We start from the raw sequence: 22,840 nt of genomic DNA, 5'->3' as shown, positions 1-22,840 counted from the left end.
CCTGTGTCTTGTTAAGAGTTTTGGTTTGTTTCTCTGAGTGGACCATATCTTCCTGTTTCTTAGTATGGCTTCTAATTTTTTGCTAATGTCTAGGCGTCTCATGATGATGGTGAGTTTACTCTGATGACCACTTTCTCTTGCCTAGGGTTTTGTTCGTTGGCTCTGTGTTATGGCTCTTCTTTGAGTCTTGGTTCAACTTATCCTAGGTCTTTAAAATTGCCCCCATTGAACTGTAATCAAAAGAGGGCACTGATCAAAACAGGGCCAGGAAGCCCACTAATGGGGTGCAGTCCAGTTTCCAAGAGCCCTGGGGAAGGGGATAGGAAAACACCAAAAGCCTTTTTTTTTCCTGGGGTGTACTTTCCTGGCCTGCTAGCAGGTGGTGCTCTTCAGCAACCTTTTCCTTCTGCCCTAGAGGGGAATGTGCTTAATCCAACCTCCTCCAGGCAGGCTGATGCTTGAAACAATGACTGTGGGAGTTGTGCCAGCTATTTAGACTTGCCAGTCAGAAACAACTCTGGTTCCTCATCTGCATCTTCTCTTTTCCGAGGGAGAACAAAGGCCACCTTCTGAGTTAGGGTGTTTGCCTCCAGGTGTGGGACAGGCACTGTTCAGCCACAAGAGCAATTTTTACTCGAGGTTTTTCTTTCAGCATCTCCTTCTACCCTTCTCACTCCCTCTTGGAAAGTGGACAGCACTCTCCTGGTCTGCAAATCTCCAGAACAGCTTTTTCAGGCAGTTTCTGCTTTTCTCTTGTTCTTTTTAGAAGAGAGGTGAGCCCTGTTTATATCTTGGCTGCCATCTTCTTGAAATACATCTCTATTCACCTGGCTTTTTTTAAAAAACATGACTGATTTCTGCATGTTGATCTTTTTTTTTTTTTTTTTTTAAGATTATTTCTCTCCACTTCCCACCTGTTGTCTGCTCTGTGTCCATTTGCTGTGTTCTCCTGTGTCCCCCTGCATTCTTGTCATGCGGCACCAGGAAACTGTCACTTTTTCTGTTGCATCATCTTGCTGCATCAGCTCTCCATGTGTGCAGTGCTACTCCTGGGCAGGTTGCGTGGGGCGGCTCTCCTTGCAGGGCACACTCCTTGCGCATGAGGCACCCCTGCACGGCACAGCACTCCTTGTGTGCAGCAGCACTGCACATAGGCCAGCTCACCAAACAGGCCAGGGAGTCCTGGGTATCAAACCCTGGACCCTGCATATGGTAGGTGGATGCTCTATCAGTTGAGCTACAACTGCTTCCCTTCACCTGGCTTCTTAAAAGATTATATTTGTCAGATGGGAAATCAAGGGAGGGGCTTGATGGTTTGTAGTTAAGAAGAGAGTTGAGGGCTAAGCCATTTGGCCTCCATCCCAACAATCAAGTGCTGTCAATCTTTTCTCCCAAGCATCTGAATTGTTTCTCCCCTCCGGGCACTGCCACTGCCTTACACCAGGCCTGGGCTTTTCTCACTACACCATCATGTTCAACATTCCGTCCAGGACCTGGCCCTTTACAATTCATGCCCCACACTGCAGCAGGGCCCTTGTTCCCAGTCCTGCCTCCTCTCTACCAGCCTCCAAGTAATTCAGCCTCAGTTGGAGAGAAAAGTGAGGTTAAAGAGGCCGGGTGACTTGGCTCACACTATAGCTGTAATTAAACTCCCCAGTCTCCCCTTCTCTCCTTGACCGGACATGAAACTATCATCCCAGTCTTTCAGCAAAAATCTCAGGGGCCAAGGGGATCTCTGGCCACAGGCACTGCTGGGCTGTCACCAGTCACTTCCTCTAGGTCGGTTAGAGAATTTTACCCAAAGGCTCGGCTCCAGGTCACAGTGGCAGTGCTGAGGACCAGGAGCCAGCAAGGCAGCCCGGACATGACCCCAGCACCCCCGGTTCTGGCCAGCGGTGAGTGGAATGAGGAGAGGTGGAGCTCAGAACTCTCCCCTTCAGTGGTCGGCTTGTAAGAGCACACAAGACTGCAGAGGTGGGGGGTGGGGGGCAAGCCTGGGACAGTACAAGCCAGGAGAGCTGCCAGGCTGGGAGGAGGGTAGGAGCCCTGAGGCCAAGGTCACACCCCTGCCTGCTCTCTGCTCTTCATCTCATGCTGATGGCAACACTCCCAAGGGGTAAAGAATCCAGGGCTGGGGCCACTCTATTTTTGCCATCCCCACCCTTCCAGCAGGCAGGAAATCGAGGGGGGTGTGGTCTGGAGGGGAGCACAGTGCTTACCTGGACACCAGCACCGTGATGGTCGTGCTACTTACCTGGCCTGGGAACCTGGACCCACTCTTGAGTCTCCACGCCACTGGCATCTGTAGACGCCTGGCCCCAGGATTGGGGACCACATTCCAGCCTTCCAGGGGGAAAGGAGGCTGAGGCCGAGAGTGGGTGGGTCCAGCCCACCTGGGCGCGCTCTCTTGTCCACCCCCCCACACAGCCCCAGCATGGTGGGCCACTGAACCCCGGCTAGAGCGGGGCCAGTTGGCTGAGGGGCGGGCAAACAGGCACCTCAAACGCACTCTGGTGGCCCCAGGGAGCTTGTCCTTGGGTATGCAGGGGGTGCCTCCTAGTCCTCTACAATAGACATCCTGTTCTAGATTTTGACAACCATTGTTGCTCCAGGAAGTTCCTCCAGCCTGTCAGTTGATCCTCAAGAGGCCCCCCTCTCCCTTTCCTGCACACCCAGGAAGTTCCAGAAAGGGTACCCTGGGGAGAAGCAGGGAGGGGTTGAGTATCAAAGCTCATCTGCCCAGGAGAAAGGCCTATGCCATGTCCGGCCCCAGCTTGGCTGCCCACTCGGCCCAGACTCTGGGCCACCCCAACCCCTGTGCAGGCAGACCCCTGCCAGCAGCCCCTCCCCACACCTCCCCAATGTTCCATCAGTTGCCACTTTGGTTTTTCAACCTCCCCCAGGCCTCCTTCTGTCCTTCCCATTAGCCTTTAACTGTACCCTCCCCTTTTCATCTTTAAAAAACATGTAAACAAAAAACTCAGGTCAAAACCCTCTCTCCAGCTCCCAAGGCCCGCCAGCTGTGGCGTGGCACAGCCAGGTTTCCACAGGCAGCTGCCCACAGGCTGGCGCTGGCCCACACCTGCACCTCCCTCTTCCTCAGTCCACTGGGACTTGGCCCTGTGTTCCCCACTCCCTTGAGATGACCTGAGTGCCCGTGTTGATGAACCCAGGGATGCTGCAGTCCTGTGACCACTCAGCGGCACTCGGCCTTGTGGCCTGCCCTGCTCCCCACACTTGGCCCTCCGTGGCTCCCAGGACACCACCCCCTGGTTTCTTCCCACCTTGGCAAGGCTCTCTGCCGTGTCCCTGGAGTCGTCCATGGGTCTGCCCTGGGTCCTTGCCCTGGAACGCGCTCCCCCAGCCCAGTCCCGGCGTGAATGTCCACCTGCGCACATCTAGATCATCCCGTAGCTTAGCTCTGTCGCCTGAGGGCTGCAGACCCTCACGTCCAGCTGTCTCAGTTCCCACAGGGCAGGTTCCTGGGCCCAGTGCACTGCTTGTTCACCCAACTGGCCCTGTTGTCCCTAATCCTCTGACGCACATCCCACTGCCAAGCCCTAGCACTTCCCCTAGGAATCTCTTGAATCCATGTGTTTCTCTCCATCACACCCAGTGTGGCCAAGATGCGTCAAAGACAGTTTCCTGTGGCGCGCTGCCTGTTCTCCATACTGTGGCCAAAAGCGAGCTGAGACTCCCTTTGGAGGCTTCATGGCACTCTTGGCAAAAGGCTGGTGGCTCCTGAGGCCCACACAGCCCGCCCTCTGCTGGGTCCCTCCCCAGCCCTTGGTGTTTCTGTGCTGCCTGGCCCCCTGCAACGCATCCCCCGCCCCCACCCCCTCGCTTACTCCCAGGCATCTTCCAGGCAACTGTCACTTCCTCTAGAGCTGTGCTGTCCAATGGAGCAGCCACTAGCCACGTGTGGCGACTGAGCACTTGAGATATGCGAGCTCCTATGTGCTCTAAGTGTAAAATACATGCTGGGTACAGAGACTTAGTACAAAAGAAAGGAAAAGAGCTCATTAATTTTTATGTTGGCTTTATGTTGAAGTAAAAATATTTTGGATATATTGGGTTAAATATATACATTCAATGTTACTAAAATTAAGCTCACCTGTCTCTTTACTTTTCTTAATGTGGCTATTAGAAAAATTTCAAGTGACAGTTCACATTTCTGTGGATAGCACAGCCGCCCAGACAGACAGCTCCTCTGGAGCTCCCGCTCGCCCACTGCCCATCCCTGCCCGGCGCGAGGTGTAGCGCGAGGTGCCCAACGTGGAGCGGGCCCGAGAGCCATCAGGACGGACAGACAACCTGGCGGGACACAGGGTATAAAGCTCCTCACTACACCACTTTCCCACCTTTTATTATTCAGTAAATGGACGGGGACGTGAGGACAGGACAAGGGCGAAGTCTCAATAAATAAAAGGGGACGGGGCATGGGGCCCGTGCCCGCACAGCCCCACATAAATAACCAGGTTGCCGAGCACACCGCCGAGATGGGTGCTGGGGTGAGCAGCCGCCCGCACTGCCCAGGGCTAGGGGACACACGCCAGGGCCACAGGGTCACAACCCACAGAGAGCCGAGCGCCTCCCCGGCCCACCGCACACCGCACCCCAAGCCCCAGAGCTCAGGGCAGGGGGCGACTGGGCCTGCCCAGGTCAAGTCTGTTTTCTCATTTTCATTAAAAACCGGGGTAGAAAGTAGGCACATGCATTAGGCCCCTTCTGTAGGCAGCCCAAGGGGGTCCCTGGGAGCAGCAAAAACGGGGCCAGAGAAAGCGACTAAAGGAGGGGTGGCAGAGTGAACTCTCCCCCACGCGGGAGCCACGGAGAACCTGCCCGGAGCTGAGGCCCCGGGTCCTGAGACAGCCTCTCCCCGCTTCAGTCAGAAAACCTGGGGCCTACCAACGGCCAGGGCTCGCCCAGGACTAGAACACGGACTCGGCCTCCCGGCCCACAGCTTTCGGTTGTCCCTTCCCTCTATAGGGCCTGCTGGAAGGGGACGGAAAGTAAGTCTGTCCCAGGGCCCTGTTCAGAGGGGGTGGCTAATTGCCCGAGGTGGGCCAGCGGTGCTGGACAGAGGCCTCCCCCGCCACGGCCCCCTCCTGTGGTACAGAGTCCCATGGGCAGCCTGGGTCTGGCTGGCTGGGACAGGGTCGGGGGCCTCCTGCAGGGGAGGGACCGGGCAGCAGGAGCCAGGGCCGGGGCTCGTGACCTGCGCCTGCACACGGCGCCTGCCGGCCGGCCTGCCTCCCAGCCGCGTCGGGCCATTCCACCTCCAGGTTGTGGCCTTGGCTGTGTTGTCTGCCGGGCCATTGCTTCCCGGTCCTCACAGGCCCGGCTGCAGCTCTGCCTCCTCCAGGAAGCCTTCGGCACCTCCCAGGGTAGGGCTGCAGTGTCCTCAGGCTCAACAGCCTCTCAGATGACCAGGTTGCTCTCACTTAGCCGGACCACAAAGCAGTTCTCCTGGGGACAGGAGTGAAGGGTCTGAGCTGAGTCGAGGGCACATCTGGGCTCCTGAAAAGAAGCCCTGCCCAGGGGCCCCTGCACCCCCACCCCTGGCCTGCTCGGGTCAGGGTGGGCCCAAGCGCCAACGGACAATGGCCGGGCTGGCCCTCACCTCAGCCTTGTTCTCTGCTGGGGGCTTCGGCCACTTAGCATGGCTTCCTCCACTTCCCAGCAGCGCCCACTGCTCGGGGGGAAGGCCAGGTTGTGGGGAGTCGGGAAGATCACCCCCTGATGGCCCAGCCTCCGTGATGGTCTTCACCTCAGATGTCCGCTGCTCAGGAATTCGAGCCACGCGGAACCTGTGAGGAGAGGGGGTGCAAGCACCCATTAGAGGTGGGGAACGAGGTGCAGAGCCGGCAGCCCCTGCCGGGGCCACACGGCAAGTTTGTGGATTAAACCTTGAGTCTTATCACCTGAGCCTGAGCCCTTCCCAACACTCCCCCCCCCCCGGGAGACGAGCCCCCAACCCCGCCGCCTGCAGGTTGCAGGTGGCCAGGCCCTTCCTCCCAGAGGAGCCTCGGCATGGCTGGGAGAGCTTGACTGCCCTCTGGCCACCCACTGCCCAGAGAGGGACACGGAGGCACAGGAAGGGTGGGGGACCATTGAGAAAAATGCCCACAGCCTAACCCAGGGCCCTGCCTCCCCACCAGCCACCAAGTCTCTCCCTGGCCCTGTGCCTGCCACCTCACCTGCCCACAGACAGGATGGTGATCTCCCCCTGGCGTCCAGCCTTGCCCCCGGCCTTAGGCGCCCGGGCCAGGGTGGGCAGGAGGCTAGGGGCGGGAGCAGCGGCGGCGGCAGCCTCAGGAGACAGCAGCACTTCGGGCCACTTCTTCTGGCTACAGCGGGAACAGCAGGGGCCGGAGAGCGAGGCCAGGCCCTGTACGGTGTGGAGGTGGTGGCGATGTGGGCAGACGTGCGGCACGCTGGGGAGACCTGGCGGCGGCCTGCAAGACGGACAGCAGTGGGAGTGGTCCTAGGCCACAGACCCCAGGGCGTGGGGGAAAGGAACGAGGGTGACAGGAGAGGGGACAGGCCAGGCGGCGCGTCCCCGGGAGGCAGGCTTGTCGTCTGTGGGCTTTGAGCCGCCTCCTGTCCCGCCTGCCCGCTCACCTGGGCACAGGCCTGCGGCTTGTCTGCGCCAGCTGTTTGCTGTGATACTCCTTCAGCAGCTCCTCCAGGGCCGCTGCGTTCTCTGCGGGCGGCTGCAGTCAGAACCTGGCTCTGGGCTGAGGGGCACACGCCCCCACCCCTACCTGCCCGCCACCCCAGCCGGGCCTGGGCTGCGTGCCTCCTCCTCCACCCTCAGCAGGCAAGAGCGGGAGGCAGGGGTCCGCCCTGGGGTGGCGGCAGCGAGGGCCGGCACAGGGCGGCCTCGCGGGCTCCGGGAAGAGACCCTCCTCTCCTGCGCACTGGGGTGGGTTGCCCACCCCCTCACCTTTCTTCTCTGTGATCAGGCGCACCAGGACCCCGATGGTGTCCTCGTTGGCCTCGTCGGCCCGGCAGGCCAGGTTGATGCCTGCGGAGGAGCAGAGGGGAAGTCAGCGCGGGCCGCAGGCTCGGGAGCTACGCCAGGATGTGCCAGCAGAGGGCGCCCCGGGCCCGCCCAGGCTCGCACAGGAGCTGCGCCTGCGCACGCGTGTGAACGCGTACAGGCAGCCCTGCACTTCTGGGACTGCAGGCCTCAGCCGCGGCTCAGAGAAGCCCACGGTTACCTCTACTGCTCGGCATCACGCTTCCCGCACCCATCGACTGGGGCAGGCTGGTGGGCGTCTCGGGACCTGCCCCCTCCCCACCCCAGCCCGAGGGCAGTGGGCTGCCCCCCTACCCAGAGACCCCACACTCCACGCCCCCCGCCGCCTGCACACCGTCCTGTCTCCATATCTATTTAACAACAGTTAACCGGGGGGGGCCCCGGGTCAGCTTAGGGCCAGAACCTCCAGGGTGTGAGCAAAGGGCCAACAGGGTCGATCCCAGGACCAGCGGCAAACGGAGGCCCGAGGACTTGTGCCCAGGCAGCAGGCAGCAGTTAAACGAAAACGGCAGGCTAGGAAAACGTGCGCCGTCCCGGGAAGGTGGCCCTGAGCTGCCACCATCCTTCCTGCCTGAAGCTCCCGTCCCTTCCAGCCCCCTGTAGACTTCAGTGTCAGGCAACTGGGGTGGGAAATGCCATTTCAATCTTGACACAACCACAAGGCCCTGGGAGGCCCGGGGCAGTGTATATGCATGTGGGGGACACCCTGACCTATGGCTCATCAGGGGCAGTGGGGGAACAGGGAGAAGGAAACAGGCCCCGGCCCTGGGGAGGAGGCAGGAGGACACCCCTAACTCTGGCTCCAGGCCTGTAACCCAAACCACAGCCTGGACCTGAAACCCGAGCCCCTCCCCGCGCCCGCCCTCCCCGCTGCCCGTGCCAGCCTTCCTGACGCTGGGAATGCCTCCTGCTCCAGGCCTGAGGTCAGAGGCCACCCTGAGCACCAAGGAGGCCCTTCAGCCACACACAGCCGCAGCCCCCAAGGAGCCCAGAAACCTCGAGTAGGACGGACAGCAGCCCTGCCTCCACTCTGCCCGGTCACAGGCCGCCTCGGCCTCCCTCCCCTGGGCTGCAGCTGTCGCCTCCACGGCCTGCCCAGCCGACCCCCCAGGCCAGGCAGGTTCCCGGGGCTGCCGCGACCCCCCCCCCCCCCGCCCCAGCCCGGGCTGGGCCTCACCGCTGCCTCCGCCCGCGGGGCCGGGCCCGACCTCCTTGTGGGCTGTGCAGTGGTAGCCCTTCCGCTTGAGCAGGTTGCACACCAGGATGCCCAGCAGCCCCATGAGGCAGAAGATGGGCACGATGGCGATGACCGCGTACTGCGCGGCCGTCTCCTCGGGGCCGCCCGCCCGGGTGCTGTTCCTGGGCTGCCGGGTCTCCCTGCCGCCGCCGGCCCCGGCTGCCACCTCCACGCCACGGCGGGCCCGCCGCCCCCACGCTGGACACACGGAGGACAGACAGACACACAGGGCCTGAGTCATCCGAGTGTGTGGGGTCTGATGGGTGCAGAGCGGCCCAATGCCCACCAGGCTGGGGAGGCCAGGGCCGCCCCTCACCGAGGCCACCCGAGCAGTCGGGCTGTGCATGGCGCCCGTCCTGGCTTGCTGCAGCCCCCACCCACCCAACCCCGCGGGGGCAGACGTGCACGGGCACCAGGACACAGGAGCTGCCACCCCATGATGGATCTGAGCTGCCTCAGGTGACCAGCTTAATGGGAGAGAGGAGGCATGTGCATGCGTGTGTGTGTGCAAATAAGTGTGTACACGTGCAAGAGAGTGTGTCAATCACCTGCATGGGTGTCTGAGGGTAAGCAATGGGGACGGTCAGGACATGAGCCACGAGCCCCAGGGGCCCAGCTGTGGCTGCCACTTGCTGGGGGAGGTCTCAGCTGCTCTAACAAGGTGGGCAGACAGCCAGGGGGCAGATGGCCACCTCCTGCCGGGCACCCCTGGCCACCCACCACCCCTGGGCTGGAGGAATGAGGGCCCCACTGCCCCCAGATGAGCACTGAGGGGGCTCCCAGGCTCAGGCTCCCAGGATGCGCCCCCCGACCCAACCCACCCCAGTCCTAGCCCCAAATTGCCACTCACCATCACAGCCACGTGTCTCCGGAGGTGCCCAGGAGCACAGCTGGCAAGGAGCAAGCAGGGTCCCCTCAGGGGCAAACCACCTACAGGGAGGGAAAGACGTCACTGGGTCCCAAGGGATCCCCAAAAATTATCCTCGAGAGAGGCTGACTGCTCCTCTGGCACCCTCGTTGGTGCTGACCCACCCCACCTGACAGACGGGGTAGGGCTGGGACCCCGGACCGACCCGGGGGCCCCTAGCCCTGTGACTCACCCAGGCTGGCAGCCTCCGCAGAGGGCATCTCGAGTCGCCGTGCCCGCCTGGGCCTCCAGCCTCCCGCGCAGGCCGCAGCGGGCATGGGGCCGGCACGGGCCGGGGCCCCACGAGGCAGAGAAGGTGCCCGGGGCGCAGGACCTGCACGACGCACCCAGGCCTGGGTCCTGCGGGAGGGAAAGGGTGAGAACCGAGCCCGGAGCGGGGACGGGGTCCCAGGAAGCCAGCCGGGGGGCTCCCGGGGCAGGGCGGGAGGGCAGGGCCGAGCTCACCAGGTGGGGTTCCTCCCCGGGCGGGCACGGCCAAGGCGGCGCCAAGGTGGGGGCTGCCGGAGGCCAGGGCAGCAGCTGGAAGAAGAGGGGGCGGGATGCGTCCAGGGGGCACAGACGCTGGCCGGGGTGTCCACTCCCACTGCCCCGAGGCCACACAGGGCCGCCCCACCCAGGACCCTCTCCTACACTCACTCCCTAGGCTGCGAGCGGACCCTGTCCTAGCCCAGACCTTCCGATCGCTGGGAACCGGGGCTGAAAGGTGCTGGAAAGCCCCAGGGGCGGCTCAGGCTCAAGCCTTTGGGTCTCTGAGTCACCCCCGCCTGGCCTGCCAGGGTGACTAGGAGGAAACGCTTCCGAATTCCCCGCTCAATCCCGGCCCCGCTTCCTGCCTTCCGCTCGGCCCCCGCCCCCCACCCAGCCGCGGCGAGCGAGGCCACCAGCTTCATCCCGGGACCACGTCTGCTGGCCTCCAGCACCGCGCCCTCCGCTGTGCCTCGACCTCCCTCCCCGCCGCCCTGCTCCCACGCCTGCACCACACAGGGCAGGACGCAGCCCACAGGAAGGCTCTTCTCACTCTATTTGTGCCCCCAGCCCCTGGCGCTCGGGAGCCACCGCTCAGGTCTGCGCCGTCTGCCCCTGACCCCTCCTGCTCTGGGGGACCCTGGTGTATGAGCCGGCTGGGGGGCGGCCAGTCCCCCAGGGGCAGCAGGACAGGCACACCGGAGGCTCTGGGGACCTCCTGGCCCCGGAGCTGGCTCGCGGCACCCGCAGAGCCCAGGAGGCTCCGCGCCAGGAGTGGCTCTCGGTGACGCAGGAGGCCACGTCTTACAACCCCCACCCCTTTGGCTCCCAGAATCACAGCAGGAAAACGGGCCCCAGAGCAGACCCCAGGATCCTGCCAATGCCAGGCTCTGGGCAGCTGGTCTGAGTCTCGATTCTCGGGTCTGAAATCTGGGGTTCCTAGACCAGTGTGGACCCTCAACTCTGAATCCCAGGCCTCCTGCCCAATTTCAACCCGCTCCCTGCGTCCCCCGCCGGGCTGGTTGCCCGCCTGCCCCTGCACGACCCCCCGCCCCGCGCCTGCCTGGCCTGTGAACGCGAGCAAGGCTCCCCCCCACAACGCCTCCTCAGCCAGGCCTGGGGGGCTTGGGACATGGACTCAGGCACCAGGACAGCGGCCAGCACAGCCCTCCTGGGCGGACCAGGAGGAGCTTCCCGGGATCTGGCTGCCCCAGCTGCCTCAAAGGAAGAGCGGAGCAGCCAGTCCGCACCCAGGACGCATGCTGCACAGCGTCCACGGGCCCTCCCAGGAGGCTGGGGCCCAGGCCTCAGCATTCAGCTCCTCTGGCTTCCCCACTAGCCCCAACTCACCACGAGGAGGCAGGACAGGGGCCAGCGCAGGGGGCTCAGCTTCATCCTCGGCCGAGGCGGCGGCGGCGGCCTGGGGCAGACAGGGAGGCTGAGCGGGGAGGCGGGGAGGCGGGCAGGTGGGCAGCTGCCCCTGCGGACCCAGGCGGCCCGGCGTTGCCTTCGGGACAGCAAGCCTGGCCGGGAATTCCCAAAGTGGCCCCGGGGCGGGCAGGGCGCCCCAGGCAGGCTGAGTTGTGGGGGTGCCCTGTCTGGGGACCGGCCTCGCAGGATGGAACAGGCTGGAGGGGGCGGAGGGCTCCTCAAGGCGGGGGAAGGGCTTCCTTCCCCTCCAGTAAACAGGCAGGTGCCCCAAGACACGGCCAGGCGGGGTGGGAGGAAGCCTGATGGCCCTGGTGCGGGGAGCTGGGGGCTGGCAGTCCTGCCTCCAGCTCTGTGGGTCCCCTGCCCCCCAGCGCTACCTGCAGGCCCCTACAGGGCCGGCGCGGGCTCCTCTGCTCTGGCCAGTCCCCTCGCCCTTCAAAGCCCACCTCGCAGGCCTCTTTCCAGAGGCTCCCCCAGACCTTGCTTTTCCCAAGGTGGGGTGGGGGCCTGCTCAGACCCCCATAGCTCCTGCGTGTCCCCCACCCCCACCCATCACCGGCCTGGTCCTCCCAAGCCGTGGACCCCCGCTCGCACAGGCTGCCTCCCCGCCAAGGGCTGGGACACATCAGTGGCTCCTCTTCCCCTGTGCCAAGCTGGGGAAACGGGTTACACCAAGACAGCCCTGGCCCCTGGGCTCGGGGAGCTCAGGCCCAGGGCAGACGAGGCGGCTCTGCGGCCCCCTGGCCCCAGGCTGAGGACCCCCCAGGCTCAGACTGGCCTCCCCTTGACAGGGCTCCAGCCTTGTCTTTTTTTTTTTCCTACAGGACATGCATGTTTATTTTTAGACCAACCAGCCATCCCAGGTGAGAAAATAAGCAGGAAGGACTCAGATAAGACAACAAATGGGATTGCGGCAAGACGAGGCAGTGTGCTGCCGAGTTTCCAGGAGGCCTGACTTGGAGTTCCAGGTGAGGAAGCCACGTCTTGTCGGGCTGGAGGGACCCTGCCCGGAACCCAGAGCACTGTGGGTGCCCCGACGCCCTGTCCCGGAGGCCCTGGCTTGGGATCGGACGCTGCAGGAACCCGATCCTGCAGCCGGGGTTGAGTTTCACCGGGGTGGGGGTGGGGCCGGGCCGCCGCTCCTGGTCACTGGCTGCGGCTCCCGGCCTGAGGCCGCTGCAGGGGGAAACCAGGGGCAGAAGGCCCCGCAGCCAGCGGGGCGCAGCCTGCAGTCGGCACCCAGCAAATGGTGTCCCCTGATTCATCGGCCCCTGCCCCTTCCAGGGAGCCCCTCCACCGCCCCTCATGCCCGGCCCCCAGGGCCCCCTCCCTGTCCTCCAAGGGGTCAAACCCCCAGGCCTCAGGCTGTGGGGGGCGAAGGGAGGAGCCCACCCGCCTGAGCCAGAGGAGGGGCCACTGAGGCTGTTCAGCCCAGACCCGCGCCAGCAGGGGCTGCCCCCCCCTGCACCCCAGACTTTCGCCTGGTCCCTCCGCCCTCTAATTACGCACCTCCTAATTACCCCCGGCCTCACTTCCTCCAGTCTGGCTGCGGGAGTCCCTGCTCAGGGCCGGCTCCCTGTACCCCCACCCCTCAGCCTGAGCCGCGGAAGGACCTGCCTGGTCAGATCCACGGGGGCCCCTGCCCGCCCTTCCCCTCCAAGTCGCCAGCACCCAGTCCCTTGGCCCTGGAGCCCTGACCCGAAAGCAAGTTCAGCCCTGAGCCCTGAAACCTGGGGCGGCCCAGGAAAGCCCCACGGCCGCCTCTCTGTCTGGTTCTGACAGCCAGGAAGGGACCTTCCAGGGCCAGGTACCTCCTGAGGGCTTCCTGGAGAAGGGGGCCAGAGACAGGAGGCAAGGCCCGGGAAGGGTGGGCTCCCTTAGCCGAGCCCCCTCTCACAGAGGGGTGGGGGTGGCCCGGCCCCAGACTTTGCCGCAGCAGCGTTGTCGTGCCTCAGGCCAGGGGGTTTCAGCAGAGCAGGAAGTTAGCTCCAGGCCCCTCCTCCCCAAGCCTCCCCGCGAGGGCCACGTCCCCACCGCCACACGCTCCCTGTGGGACCTGAGCCCTGCGTCACCTCGCTGGGTCTCAGTTTCCCCATCTGTGAAAGGGGGGCATTCCTCTCCCGTGGCAAGGCTGTGAGGAGGCTGAAGGTAACTGCCTAAGGTGGGGGCAGGCCCACACCCGTTTCCTCCCCACGGCCCGCTCCCAGGGCTGGTAAGTGAGCACCCACTGGCTTACTTGGTTGTTGCCTGCTCCCCCACCCGACAGCAGGGTGAGGATGTCTGCCTCACTCACCACAAAACCCCACGCCCGCCCAGCGTCTGGGGCAGGAGGCCCCAGAAAACAGGCTCACTGAGGTGGGGGGCGGGGAGCGCCTCAGACTCACACCCCCACCCCCTTTCCTTCAGAACTACGCCTGGTCACGACCAGAAACGGCCAGGAAAAAGCCACACACCGGCAGAGGTGAAGCCGAGGCGGGAGCCCCAGAAGATGCGCCCTGGAGGCCTCCGAGAACAAGGAGTCAGCAGGAAGCCCTGCTCGCCCAGGCCCCTGCAGCGTCCCCCCCCTCCGCCCCCAGGCCTGCCCCAGCCCGGGGTGCATCTCAGTTCAGGCCCGCCTGCAGCCCGGGGGTCCCCACACGTCCCGGCCCAGGGGGGACGCTCAGGAAGGCTCCAAGGAGCCCCACCCCCCACCCCCGGCCCCTTCCGGCCATCGGAGCTTCTGGGTCTCTGGGCACACTGGCCACTGACCTCGGGACCTGTCCTGCTGCTTCCCGGGCCCAGAAACCCCTCCCCAGCCCTCCCAACACCCTCTCCCTTCGGAGCCCAGCTCAGCCACTTCCCCCGGGAAGCCCCTCCCCACCCACTTCCCCCTTCGGCACCCGCGCCCTGCGTGTGATCCAGTTGACCCCGCCCCTCCCCACGAGGCACGCTGCCCTCCCGGCCCCGCGCCAAGCAAGGGTCTGGCCTGCCCAGGTATGCGGGGAGCCAGGGGGATCTGCAAAGGCGTGCTCAGTAGAGGGTCCGGGGGGCCAGAGAACAGGGGGACGGCGAGGGAGCCCTAGAGCTTCGGGGGGTGGGATCGGGGCTCACCTGGGGCTCTAAGTCTCCTGCAGAAGAAACCCTGCAACCCGCCCGCCTGGCTCTGCCCTTCACAGCCTTTGGCGCCGTGGACCCCTCTGAAAATGCGAGAATTTACGTTAATCCTCCACGCAGAGTAAGCCCTCAACGAGCCTGCACTCCTTTTCACCATGACTCAGTTTCCCAATCTATGAACCAGGCCAGGGGTAGTGGCACACACTTGACGGGCAGGTGTGAGACAACTGCGAGAGTCTCAGATTTCTGTACGGCACTTGGCACAGAGCCAGGCACATAGGAAGCCACGGTGAGAGCCCCGGGGGGAGGGCACGGGTGTGGGGAGCCTGGGGGGCAGTGCGGGCACACCCAGCCCCAGCTGCCAGCTGAGGACTCTGGACTCGAGCCCGGGCCTGGGAGCCTCGAGGGGTCCGGCAGGCAGGAGGGGCGGGACGGCCGGCGTGTCCGAGGGCCTCCTGCCCAGCGGGGGGGCCTGGGAGGGGGACGGGCTCCCCAGTTCCCCAGGCTGTGGCTCCGGCCTCGGCCTCCAGAGGCCAGGGTTGCCTGGAAACACAGCTGGACGCAGGCCCCCCAGCGTGGCTGCACCGAGGCGAGAAGACAAAGGCCGCGCATCAGTGGAGAATCCAGGTCAGCAGGCGCACGGCGGTTCCCTGGCAACGGGGCTGGAGGAGGGCAGCGCCGCGGTGGGCGGCAGGCCCCGCCTGCTGCCTGGGCCCCTCCTTACGGCCGGGTGACCCAGCCCGGGCGGCCCAGGCCCTCGTCCCCAGCGGCCTCCCCTCCTCACAGGAGGGGCCAGCGTCCTACCTCCACACCGAGCAGGGCGGCCGCTCCTCAGGTGGAGCGCGGGGAGGCAGCGGTGGCGCTCAGGCCTGCGACTCCACTTCCTGCCCGGTTCCAGCTGGGCCTCCCTTCTGCCAGCCCTCACCCTGGAGCCTGGCCCCAGGCCTGCCTCATCGTCGATGGCCCAGGGTGCCCGCCAGCCTGACAGTGGCCCAGGGTGCCTGCCTCATCGTCAATGGCCCAGGGTGCCCGCCAGCCTGATGGTGGCCCAGGGTGCCTGCCTCATCGTCAATGGCCCAGGGTGCCCGCCAGCCTGATGGTGGCCCAGGGTGCCCGCCGGCCTGACGATGGCCCAGGGTGCCTGCCCAGGGTGCCCGCTGGCCTGACGGTGGCCCAGGGTGCCTGCCCAGGGTGCCCGCTGGCCTGACGATGGCCCAGGGTGCCTGCCCAGGGTGCCCGCTGGCCTGACGGTGGCCCAGGGTGCCTGCCTCATCATCGATGGCCGAGGGTACCCGCCGGCCTGACGGCGGGGGCTGGGGGCTGGGAGCGCACAGCAGGTGGTTCGACCAAGGGGCATTTACAAAGACTCTGGGTGGCCCCAGGGAAGGCGCTGCCGTGCCCGGGCAGGCTCAGGGCCTCTGGGATTTACCCGTCCCCACACACATGAGTGCAGCCGAGTGCCGGGAAGGGGCACTGGGAACTGTAAGAAGCAGGAGAGCCAGGGAAGTCCCGGAAAGCTGGGAGGGTTGGGAATTCCCAGGGGAAGGAGGAAAGGCTCCCAGGATGGGCAGGGCTCCCGAGGGCTGCTGGGGCGGGTTCGGGGTCACTCAGCAAGAAGGGGGTGCTCATTCCAGTCCCCACCCAGCCTAGGGCGGCCGTGAGGTACCCCCGGGGGTGAGCGCTCCACGCATGCTGCACCCCGGATCCTGCACATACGGCCAGGCAGCAGGCGCTCCCCGGCCCCTAGCCAAGCCCCTCAGACGTGCCTGCCAAGGCCGGGCTCTGGTGGCTCGGGTGGGTGGGGGGGGCAGGTGCGGCTGAGGAAAGGGCTGAGGCAGCCAGACCAGGCCCACCCATGCGAACCGCACAGAGGCAATCCCTCCCCACCCCGCCCCCTTCCCAAGTGAGTGTGGAACTGGGGGAGGGCGTGTCTGGGACCAGATAGTTGTCCCTGGGGCAGAGCAGCAGCTCCCCAACATTCCCCTCCCCTAAACACCTCCTGCCTATCCCATGTCCTTTCTAGACAGGGGTTCACCGATCCCCTGGAGGAAACTGAGGCTCAGGGAGGCGAAGGAAAACCCTGTCACAACTTGGTCTCAAAGGAGGTGAGGTTTACCAGCCCCGGGGAAGGGCGGGCAGCGGGCAGCCCCCGCCCAGCCCCCTGGGCCTGGCATTCCCGCCGCCCCTCCCGTCTGCCTCCAGCCCACCACTCAGCTTCCTTCACCAGCCTGGGTAGGGCAGGTGGGGCCTGTCCCAGGCTGTCTCCCCCAGCGCCAAGGTGAGGGTCTGGGGGGACTGGAGGACACCCCACTGCACACCCCCATACCTCCTCCTCCAACAAGCCACCTCTGTCTCCCACCCCAGCAGACATCAGGTGCCAAATCACTCCAGCGCGGGGTGGCTTGGAGTCTGCTCCATGCAGGCCCCGGCTGGCACACCCGGGGCAGTGCTCCCAGGCGCTGAGGGGAGACCACAGCCCCAACCTGCCCCCTGCTCCGTCTCTTCCAGGCTCGCCCCACCCCGAGCAATCCCAGGGCAAGCCCGACCCACTGCAGCTGTTGAGGACGTGTCCTCAGAGACGTGATGCGCTGGGCAGAGCTCAGCAGCCCCTGTGTGCTGTGCCCCCATAAGCTACCGCGTGGGGCTGGGGTGGCAGGGTATAGGAGGCTGCCAGCTCTGTGCCCCTCCTGTGTGCCCAGCCCCGGGCTGCAGGGCCCTGAGGTGCTCACATCCTCCACCTTGTGCTCCAAGAGGGTCGTGGGTCCCCTCCAGGCTCCCAAGGAAGGGCAGGGCCTTGCTCAGGGTCACCAGTAAGACCTCAGTGTTGCTGGGATCCAAACTCAGGGTGTCTGCCTCCAAGGCCAGAGTTCTTTTCCTGGACCACCCTGGGAAAGATGAGAGCGCTATAAATATTAAGCTGCCCATATGGGGGTGAACGCACGTCCGGGCAGGCTGGCTCGGCCGAGCTCTGCCCAGAGGCCACGCAGCCCAGAGCCCCCAGTCCCCATGGGGCCCTAACAGGGTGACTTCAGGCAAAACCCCTCCCTTGCTGGCCCAGCCCTCCTGCCCGCCTGGAGGACGGGCTGGTCCTGTGATGAAGGAAGTCGACCTCGTCCAGCCGGGCCAGGGACGGCACGGCATCACCTGCACACCCCTCTCGGGTTGGCCCTGTGGTCCTTCTTTGGAAATGGATGCAGGAATTGTCAGACAAGCCCCCTTACTGCTCCACACCAGGACACCAGGCTGGGGGCTGGGCGAGAGCTCGAGCGCCCAACTCCAGGCCAGGCGGCTGGGCGACGCCATCAGGGCTTGTCCCCTCTGCTCCTGGGCTCAGCTCCCCACGAGCGGCTTGGATAGGAGGGCGCCCCCGCAGTGTGCTGCCAGGTACGGAGCCCAGGATGGTTTCCTCTGCCGGCCCAGAATGAGGAGGGCCCGGGCCAGGCAGCAAACTCCCCCCAGACCCCAGGGGTGGCCCTGAGTGGTGACCCGAACCCCTGGCACGCAGTCGCCTTGCGAGCATCAGAGACCCTGGGCGCAAACCTCCTCGTGCATCCCAGCAGTGCGCGCTCAGAAAGGGGCCTCGCCTGCACGGAAACGGCAGCGGGAGAGGGCAGGCTGCTCCAGGCCGGCCCCACCCCGGCGTCGTTCGGCCCCCGCCAGCTGGCAGGCAGCGCCCAGAGGTGCCCCACACCTGGAGGGCTGGAGGGGACGGGGGGGTGGGGGACGGCACCGCTGGCAAGTGGACCACAACAACGAAGAGAGATGAACCCGCGCCAGGAGGGCTTCCTGGGAGAGGGGGGCTGGGGCTGCACCCTGACTGGCCAGGAGGGCTCTAGAAAGAGCAAAGGCAGGGCAGAACTGAGGCACCCGAAGGGGGAGATGGGGCTGGGGATGTAAAATCAGAAAGAGGCAGGAATGGCCTCAATGCCAGGACGAGGAGTTGGGACTATATTTAGGGGGCAAGAAGCAAGAATTACTTTAGGGAGGTAATTCTGGCAGCGCATGGGAGAACTGGAAGTGGAGGCAGAGGCCCGTATAAGAGGCGAGGCAAAGACGGTAAGGCTGGAGCTGGAGAAGGAGGCAGCCCTGGTTTTGCGAGTCCAGCTGGCCAGGGAGCAGGCGGCAGGCAGGAGGTAGGTACCCTGTCTGGAGACGAGCGGGGCTCAGGGGGCCCAGAGCATGTCCCTGGACTTCTCAGAGCCCCAGGCTCTCACACACTCCGTCTCTCTCTCGCTCAAGTGAGCTCAGCCTGCCAGTTCCGACTCCCCACCCTAAGCCTAAGAACCAGGTGCTCATTGCCCCTCAGTGTCCCTCCTCCTTGGAATACAGGCATCTCGCTCCAGCAATATCACACCAGACCCGGGTGGAGCCTCGTGCGAGCGCCACCTTGGTCCCAAGTCATCCTGGAGGCCTGTGTTCTCGGAAAGATTTGGCTTGGGCAGGGCGCGGGGCAGAGCCAGGGGCCTCTAGTAAGTAAGGCTCTTTTCCCCTCCCAGGCCCTGAGCTATTTCCACCTCTTTGCAGGAGATGGAAATAACTCGGGCTCAGCCCCTGGAGACCAGGACAGCTATTTTGATCAGCCCCAAGAAACAGAGCTCCAGTCATTTCGGAGAGGACCGAGGGACACCCTGATCCCCAGCCCCAGCTCTCGCCAGCGGCAGCAGTGATCAGAGCTGGGAGGGACCTCTGCGAAGATCGAGGAGACTGAGGCACCAGTTCAAGGTCACTACCAGCCTGCTGCCCACCACAGGGATGGGTGCATTTGGAATCCGCCCCTAAAGCAGGGGTTCTTAACAAGGGGTCCGTGAGCTTAAATTGAAATTGAAAAAAACATTATTCTTGGGGGGGACGTGTTGGTGCAGGTGTGGTCTATTTATTAAATAACACACAGTATAGCGTGGACTTAGGAAGGGGTCCGTGGCTTTCACCTGACTGGCAAAGGGGTCCGTGGAACAAAAAAGCGGTCACGAGTCTCTCAACTACCCCTCTCTGCTAACTCCAGATGCTCTTCAGAGCCACAGGCACGCTCCGGAAGCCAGAGGCGGCTCATGAAGGCAGGAGACAGGCCTTCCCGAGGACCTCTGACTGGGGGAGGGGAAAGGAGGAGGAGGAGGAAGAGGAGGAGCAGCGAAACCACACCCCCCGCCCCCCATGTTTCAGGCACGGGTGCACGCACTGCCCTCGGAGCTCACAAGGGACACCCTGGCAAGGCCCTGCTCTCCCGCGATGGGAGCCCAGCTCGGCCGTGAGCAGACCCTGGGAAGGTGGACGGCCCTCTCCAAGCATCTCACAGGCTTTGGGGCCAGAGGGCCCAAGTGTCAGTTCTGGCATGGGCCTGACTGTATGACCTTGGGCAAGTCACTTTGCTTCTGAGTTTCCATTTCCTTCACTGAAAACCCATTACCGCATCAGTGAGCCACTGTGAGGACTCAGTACAACAACACCCCCTTCGGCAGGTGCCCCCCTACCCTGAGCCAGGAACCCAATCTCAACCACACCCCGGATGAGCCCCACAGACCTTCTTGTGGAGTGGTGAGTCTCAGAGTAGTCCAGGCAAGAGGGTAGAAGGGCTGCTCCAGCCTCCAGCAAGGACTTAGCCTCCCGGGCCAGACCCCGCGGGCGCCCGTCCCCCTCCACCCCACAAGCAGGGCACTGAAGAAGGGAGTCCCGCGTCAGAGAAGTGTCTACGGGCCAGAACTTCAGGCCGGCGCCAGGACCACAAAGTCTTTGGGTGGGAGGCCGCGACTCCCTGGCCAGCTGGGGAGCTGAGGCTCTGCTCCCCTCGTCCCCAGGTCCCGGGCGCAGGCTCGGGGCCCCTGAGTCCCCAGTAGACAGCCCGTCCCCACCCCCCACTGCAGTCTTTCTGCCTGGAGGGAGGGAAGGGAGAACAGAGGCAGTTGACCCAAAAACAATAGAGGATCCCAAAGTGATGATTCATGTTCATTCACAGCCCAGCACCTCAGCAAGCGGATGGGGAGACTGAGTCCCGGCGGGGGCAGGGTCTGGGAGCCAGACCGCAGGGGCCCAGTGAGAATACCAGGTTACCAGGGGGGGCAGGGCTTTGCCTGGCTCCCGGGACCTCAGTCTGTGAGTGTGTGAGTGTGTGCGCGTGTGCGTGCTACCTCAGGCCCGCTCAGCTGCTGCCCGGGATGACACCCCCCCAGGTGCCTCCCAGCTTTGCCAGGGCAAGTCCCTCGGGGTCCACGCCAACCCCTCAGCTGAGCGCCCTCTTGGAAAGAGTCCAGGGCAGCCCCGCCTGCCCCCCGACCTGCCGGGGAGTCTGAGGCCCCTCTTCTTCCCATCTCTTCCTCGCTGTCCCGAGGCGCAGACAGACACACAGCGACACTGCGCCTCCACCCCACTCACCCGCTCCGGCCTCAGTGAGCTTTGTCCCCAGGGGCTTCCCGCCCTCCCTTTCCGCTCACACACATTGACGAGTGTCCCCGGCCCTGCCTCGGTCACGCCCCAGGTCACACGCAGCGACCCCAGTGGCCCGGGGTCTCAACACACCATCACACGCACACGCGCTGCCTGTCACGGACACACAGAGCCCCTCTGTGTCGCCGGCTCGGCTCGGCGTCGCCGCCCTGTGTCCCGGCCCCACGTTCGCCCGGGCCGGGCGCCGCGGCACCCACAGTCACGGGCTGATACCGTTAGATCGCCCCCTTCCCCCGAGGCCGCCCCGCGCCGCAGACGCACCGAGGCGCCGCCGTCCAGTCCCGCAGCCCGTCTGGTCTCCGTCCAAGTTTCCCGGACCGGGGTCGGCTCCGGACACCGCCGGCTCCTCAAACTGCAAGTTCCGCCGCTGCTTTCCTTTCCCCTTCGCGCACCTCGCGACGCCCCATGGCGCAGGGCCGGGCCGGGAGGACGCGGCGGGCCCGGGGCTGAGGACACAGCGCCTGGCAGCGGGGCTCAGAGACGCGCGGGGACGGCCGTGCTCGGAAGGCGCCGGGACAGGACGCGGAGCCGGGGGCGGCGCGGGCGCGGGGCTGCGGCATCCGCCGCGCGGGCAGGCAGGGGGCGCCCCTCGGGCCCGCAGCGCCCGGCCCCGTCCGCGGGGGCGCTGAGCCCGCGCGGGGGTCCGCGCGCCCTCGTTACCTTTCCGCGCGGCGCCGCTGCAGCTCCGCTCCCCGCAGCGCCCGGGCCCTGCTCGGCGCGGGAACCGCGGCCGCGCAGCCTGCGCGCCTTTTGAATGAATCGCCGCGGGCCCGGGCGCCGCGGGCCCCGCCCCCGCCCCCGCCGTCACGGCCGCCGGCCCCGCCCCCGACGTCAGAGGCCCGGGCTCGCGGCCCCAGCCCCCCCTGCGCCGCGAGGCCGCGGCGGGTCTCGCGTCTCTCCCGCCTGGCCGCGCTGCCCTGCGTCGCCATCTCTCGGGCACCCCCGGAACTGCAGGGGGCTGTGAGGGCCCAAGCGGCGGAGCCCCTGAGTGGTCTCGGATCAGCCCCCTTGGGGGCTCCAAGCAAGGAAAGAAGGGTTTGCTGGATGCAAAATGAAGATGATCCCATCACCACGGCCAGGTAACCGGGGCCACAGCTGCCTCTTCCTGGCACGGTTTCCTTCTGGAAATTGGTGATAGGGAGAACCTCATCTTGCCAATCAGGTCTGGGCCGCTCCATAAAAGCCCCCAGCCCGCTGGTGAGAAAAAGCCGGTGAAGGTGAGTCATTAAAGGAGGCCCACCTGGTGAGCTCCTGCACATCCCTCACGGCCCAGCCCAAAGCTCCTTCCTGGAAGAGGCTTTTCCCGCCCCACTCCACCTACCCCACCCTCTTATTGAGGTAGTCAGTCCCTCCCTCCTGCAGGACAGGTGACGCTCTGCTCTCCCTCCCTACCACCAGCTGCCCCACTCTTGCCAATTCCCAGCGCCCGCTATCAGGGTGCCCAGCAGGACAGTGCCCAGGGCCGCGGTGGCGCCAACTCCAGGTCACTACTTAAACTGTCTTCCCAGCTTGTGAGTTGGGTCCCCTGGAGTCGTGCCATACGGTGGGCCAGGACCGGAGGCCGCAGCTCAGGCAGTGAGAGTTCGCCCCACTCAGTACCAAGCAGGGGATCTGGATTGTCACACACATACCCGGGCACACCCCTGGACAGCAGGGCTGGAAGGAGACCACCCCACAGGGAGGGCCTGGTGATGGAGGCCCCGGCCTGGCCGGGTCAGGACAACGGCCTCCGACGGGGAAGGAGGTTTCTATGTCTGCTGGGGATAAGTGGAGGGGGAACAAACTGCAGAAGAGAATCTGAGCCTCGGGGAGAGGGGGCAGGGAGGGTCACATCCCCAAGGATCCAGGCGATTCCAGGAGAACTGGACACCTGTGGGAGGGGGGAGGCGTGTCCGTTTCCCCAGGCCATCACCACGTGGTGGGGGAGGGCAGAAGAGCTCCAGGGCACTGGTGTCACCGTCAGACCATGGCCCCAGGCCCCAGCCCCTCATGTGTCCATGGGACCCCCAGGCCTGGAGGCAGGGGCCATCCCGGGGTCCCATATCCCACGTCCCAGCCCAGGGAGGGAGCCAAGAGAGGGCCTGGGCTGGGAGCTGGTGAGAACCAGAGCAGCCCAGAAGGCCTGGGTGCGGGTCCCAGCATGTTTACTCTTGTCCCTCTCCTGGAACTTTGTGTTTGCAAAGGGACCTTCCATTCCCCAGGT

General features: G+C 65.0%; 1 protein-coding gene and 1 long non-coding RNA gene across 4 annotated transcripts; one reads left to right on the top strand and one right to left on the bottom strand.

Moving 5' to 3' along the window:
- Positions 1 to 4,026: 4,026 nt before the first annotated feature.
- RELT (RELT TNF receptor) lies at positions 4,027 to 21,157 on the bottom strand. Of its 2 annotated transcripts, none has more exons than XM_004447567.3 (11): positions 20,899 to 21,157; positions 11,026 to 11,095; positions 9,655 to 9,729; positions 9,383 to 9,549; positions 9,133 to 9,212; positions 8,223 to 8,480; positions 6,950 to 7,030; positions 6,625 to 6,706; positions 6,201 to 6,458; positions 5,624 to 5,810; positions 4,027 to 5,469 (listed from the first exon to the last, which is right to left on the bottom strand). In XM_004447567.3, the coding sequence occupies exons 2-11, from the start codon at positions 11,068 to 11,070 to the stop codon at positions 5,422 to 5,424; spliced, it is 1,281 nt and encodes a 426-aa protein (XP_004447624.1). In that variant the 5' UTR covers positions 11,071 to 11,095; positions 20,899 to 21,157; the 3' UTR covers positions 4,027 to 5,421. The 2 variants fall into 2 exon arrangements, with proteins under 2 accessions (XP_004447624.1, XP_012380808.1); XM_012525354.2 differs by lacking the exon at positions 20,899 to 21,157 and adding an exon at positions 16,929 to 16,999.
- LOC111764313 (uncharacterized) lies at positions 14,254 to 19,096 on the top strand. Of its 2 annotated transcripts, XR_009187682.2 has the most exons (4): positions 14,254 to 14,826; positions 16,223 to 16,304; positions 16,708 to 17,583; positions 18,724 to 19,096. It is a non-coding gene; the product is annotated as an uncharacterized lncRNA (long non-coding RNA). The 2 variants fall into 2 exon arrangements; XR_011649967.1 differs by lacking the exon at positions 16,708 to 17,583.
- Positions 21,158 to 22,840: the final 1,683 nt, after the last annotated feature.

Source organism: Dasypus novemcinctus, chromosome 10 (genome assembly GCF_030445035.2).
Source record: "Dasypus novemcinctus isolate mDasNov1 chromosome 10, mDasNov1.1.hap2, whole genome shotgun sequence".
Classification (NCBI taxonomy): domain Eukaryota; kingdom Metazoa; phylum Chordata; class Mammalia; order Cingulata; family Dasypodidae; genus Dasypus; species Dasypus novemcinctus.
The sequence above is the reverse complement of the archived record's forward strand: the minus strand, read 5'-3'. Positions and strand labels throughout refer to the sequence as shown.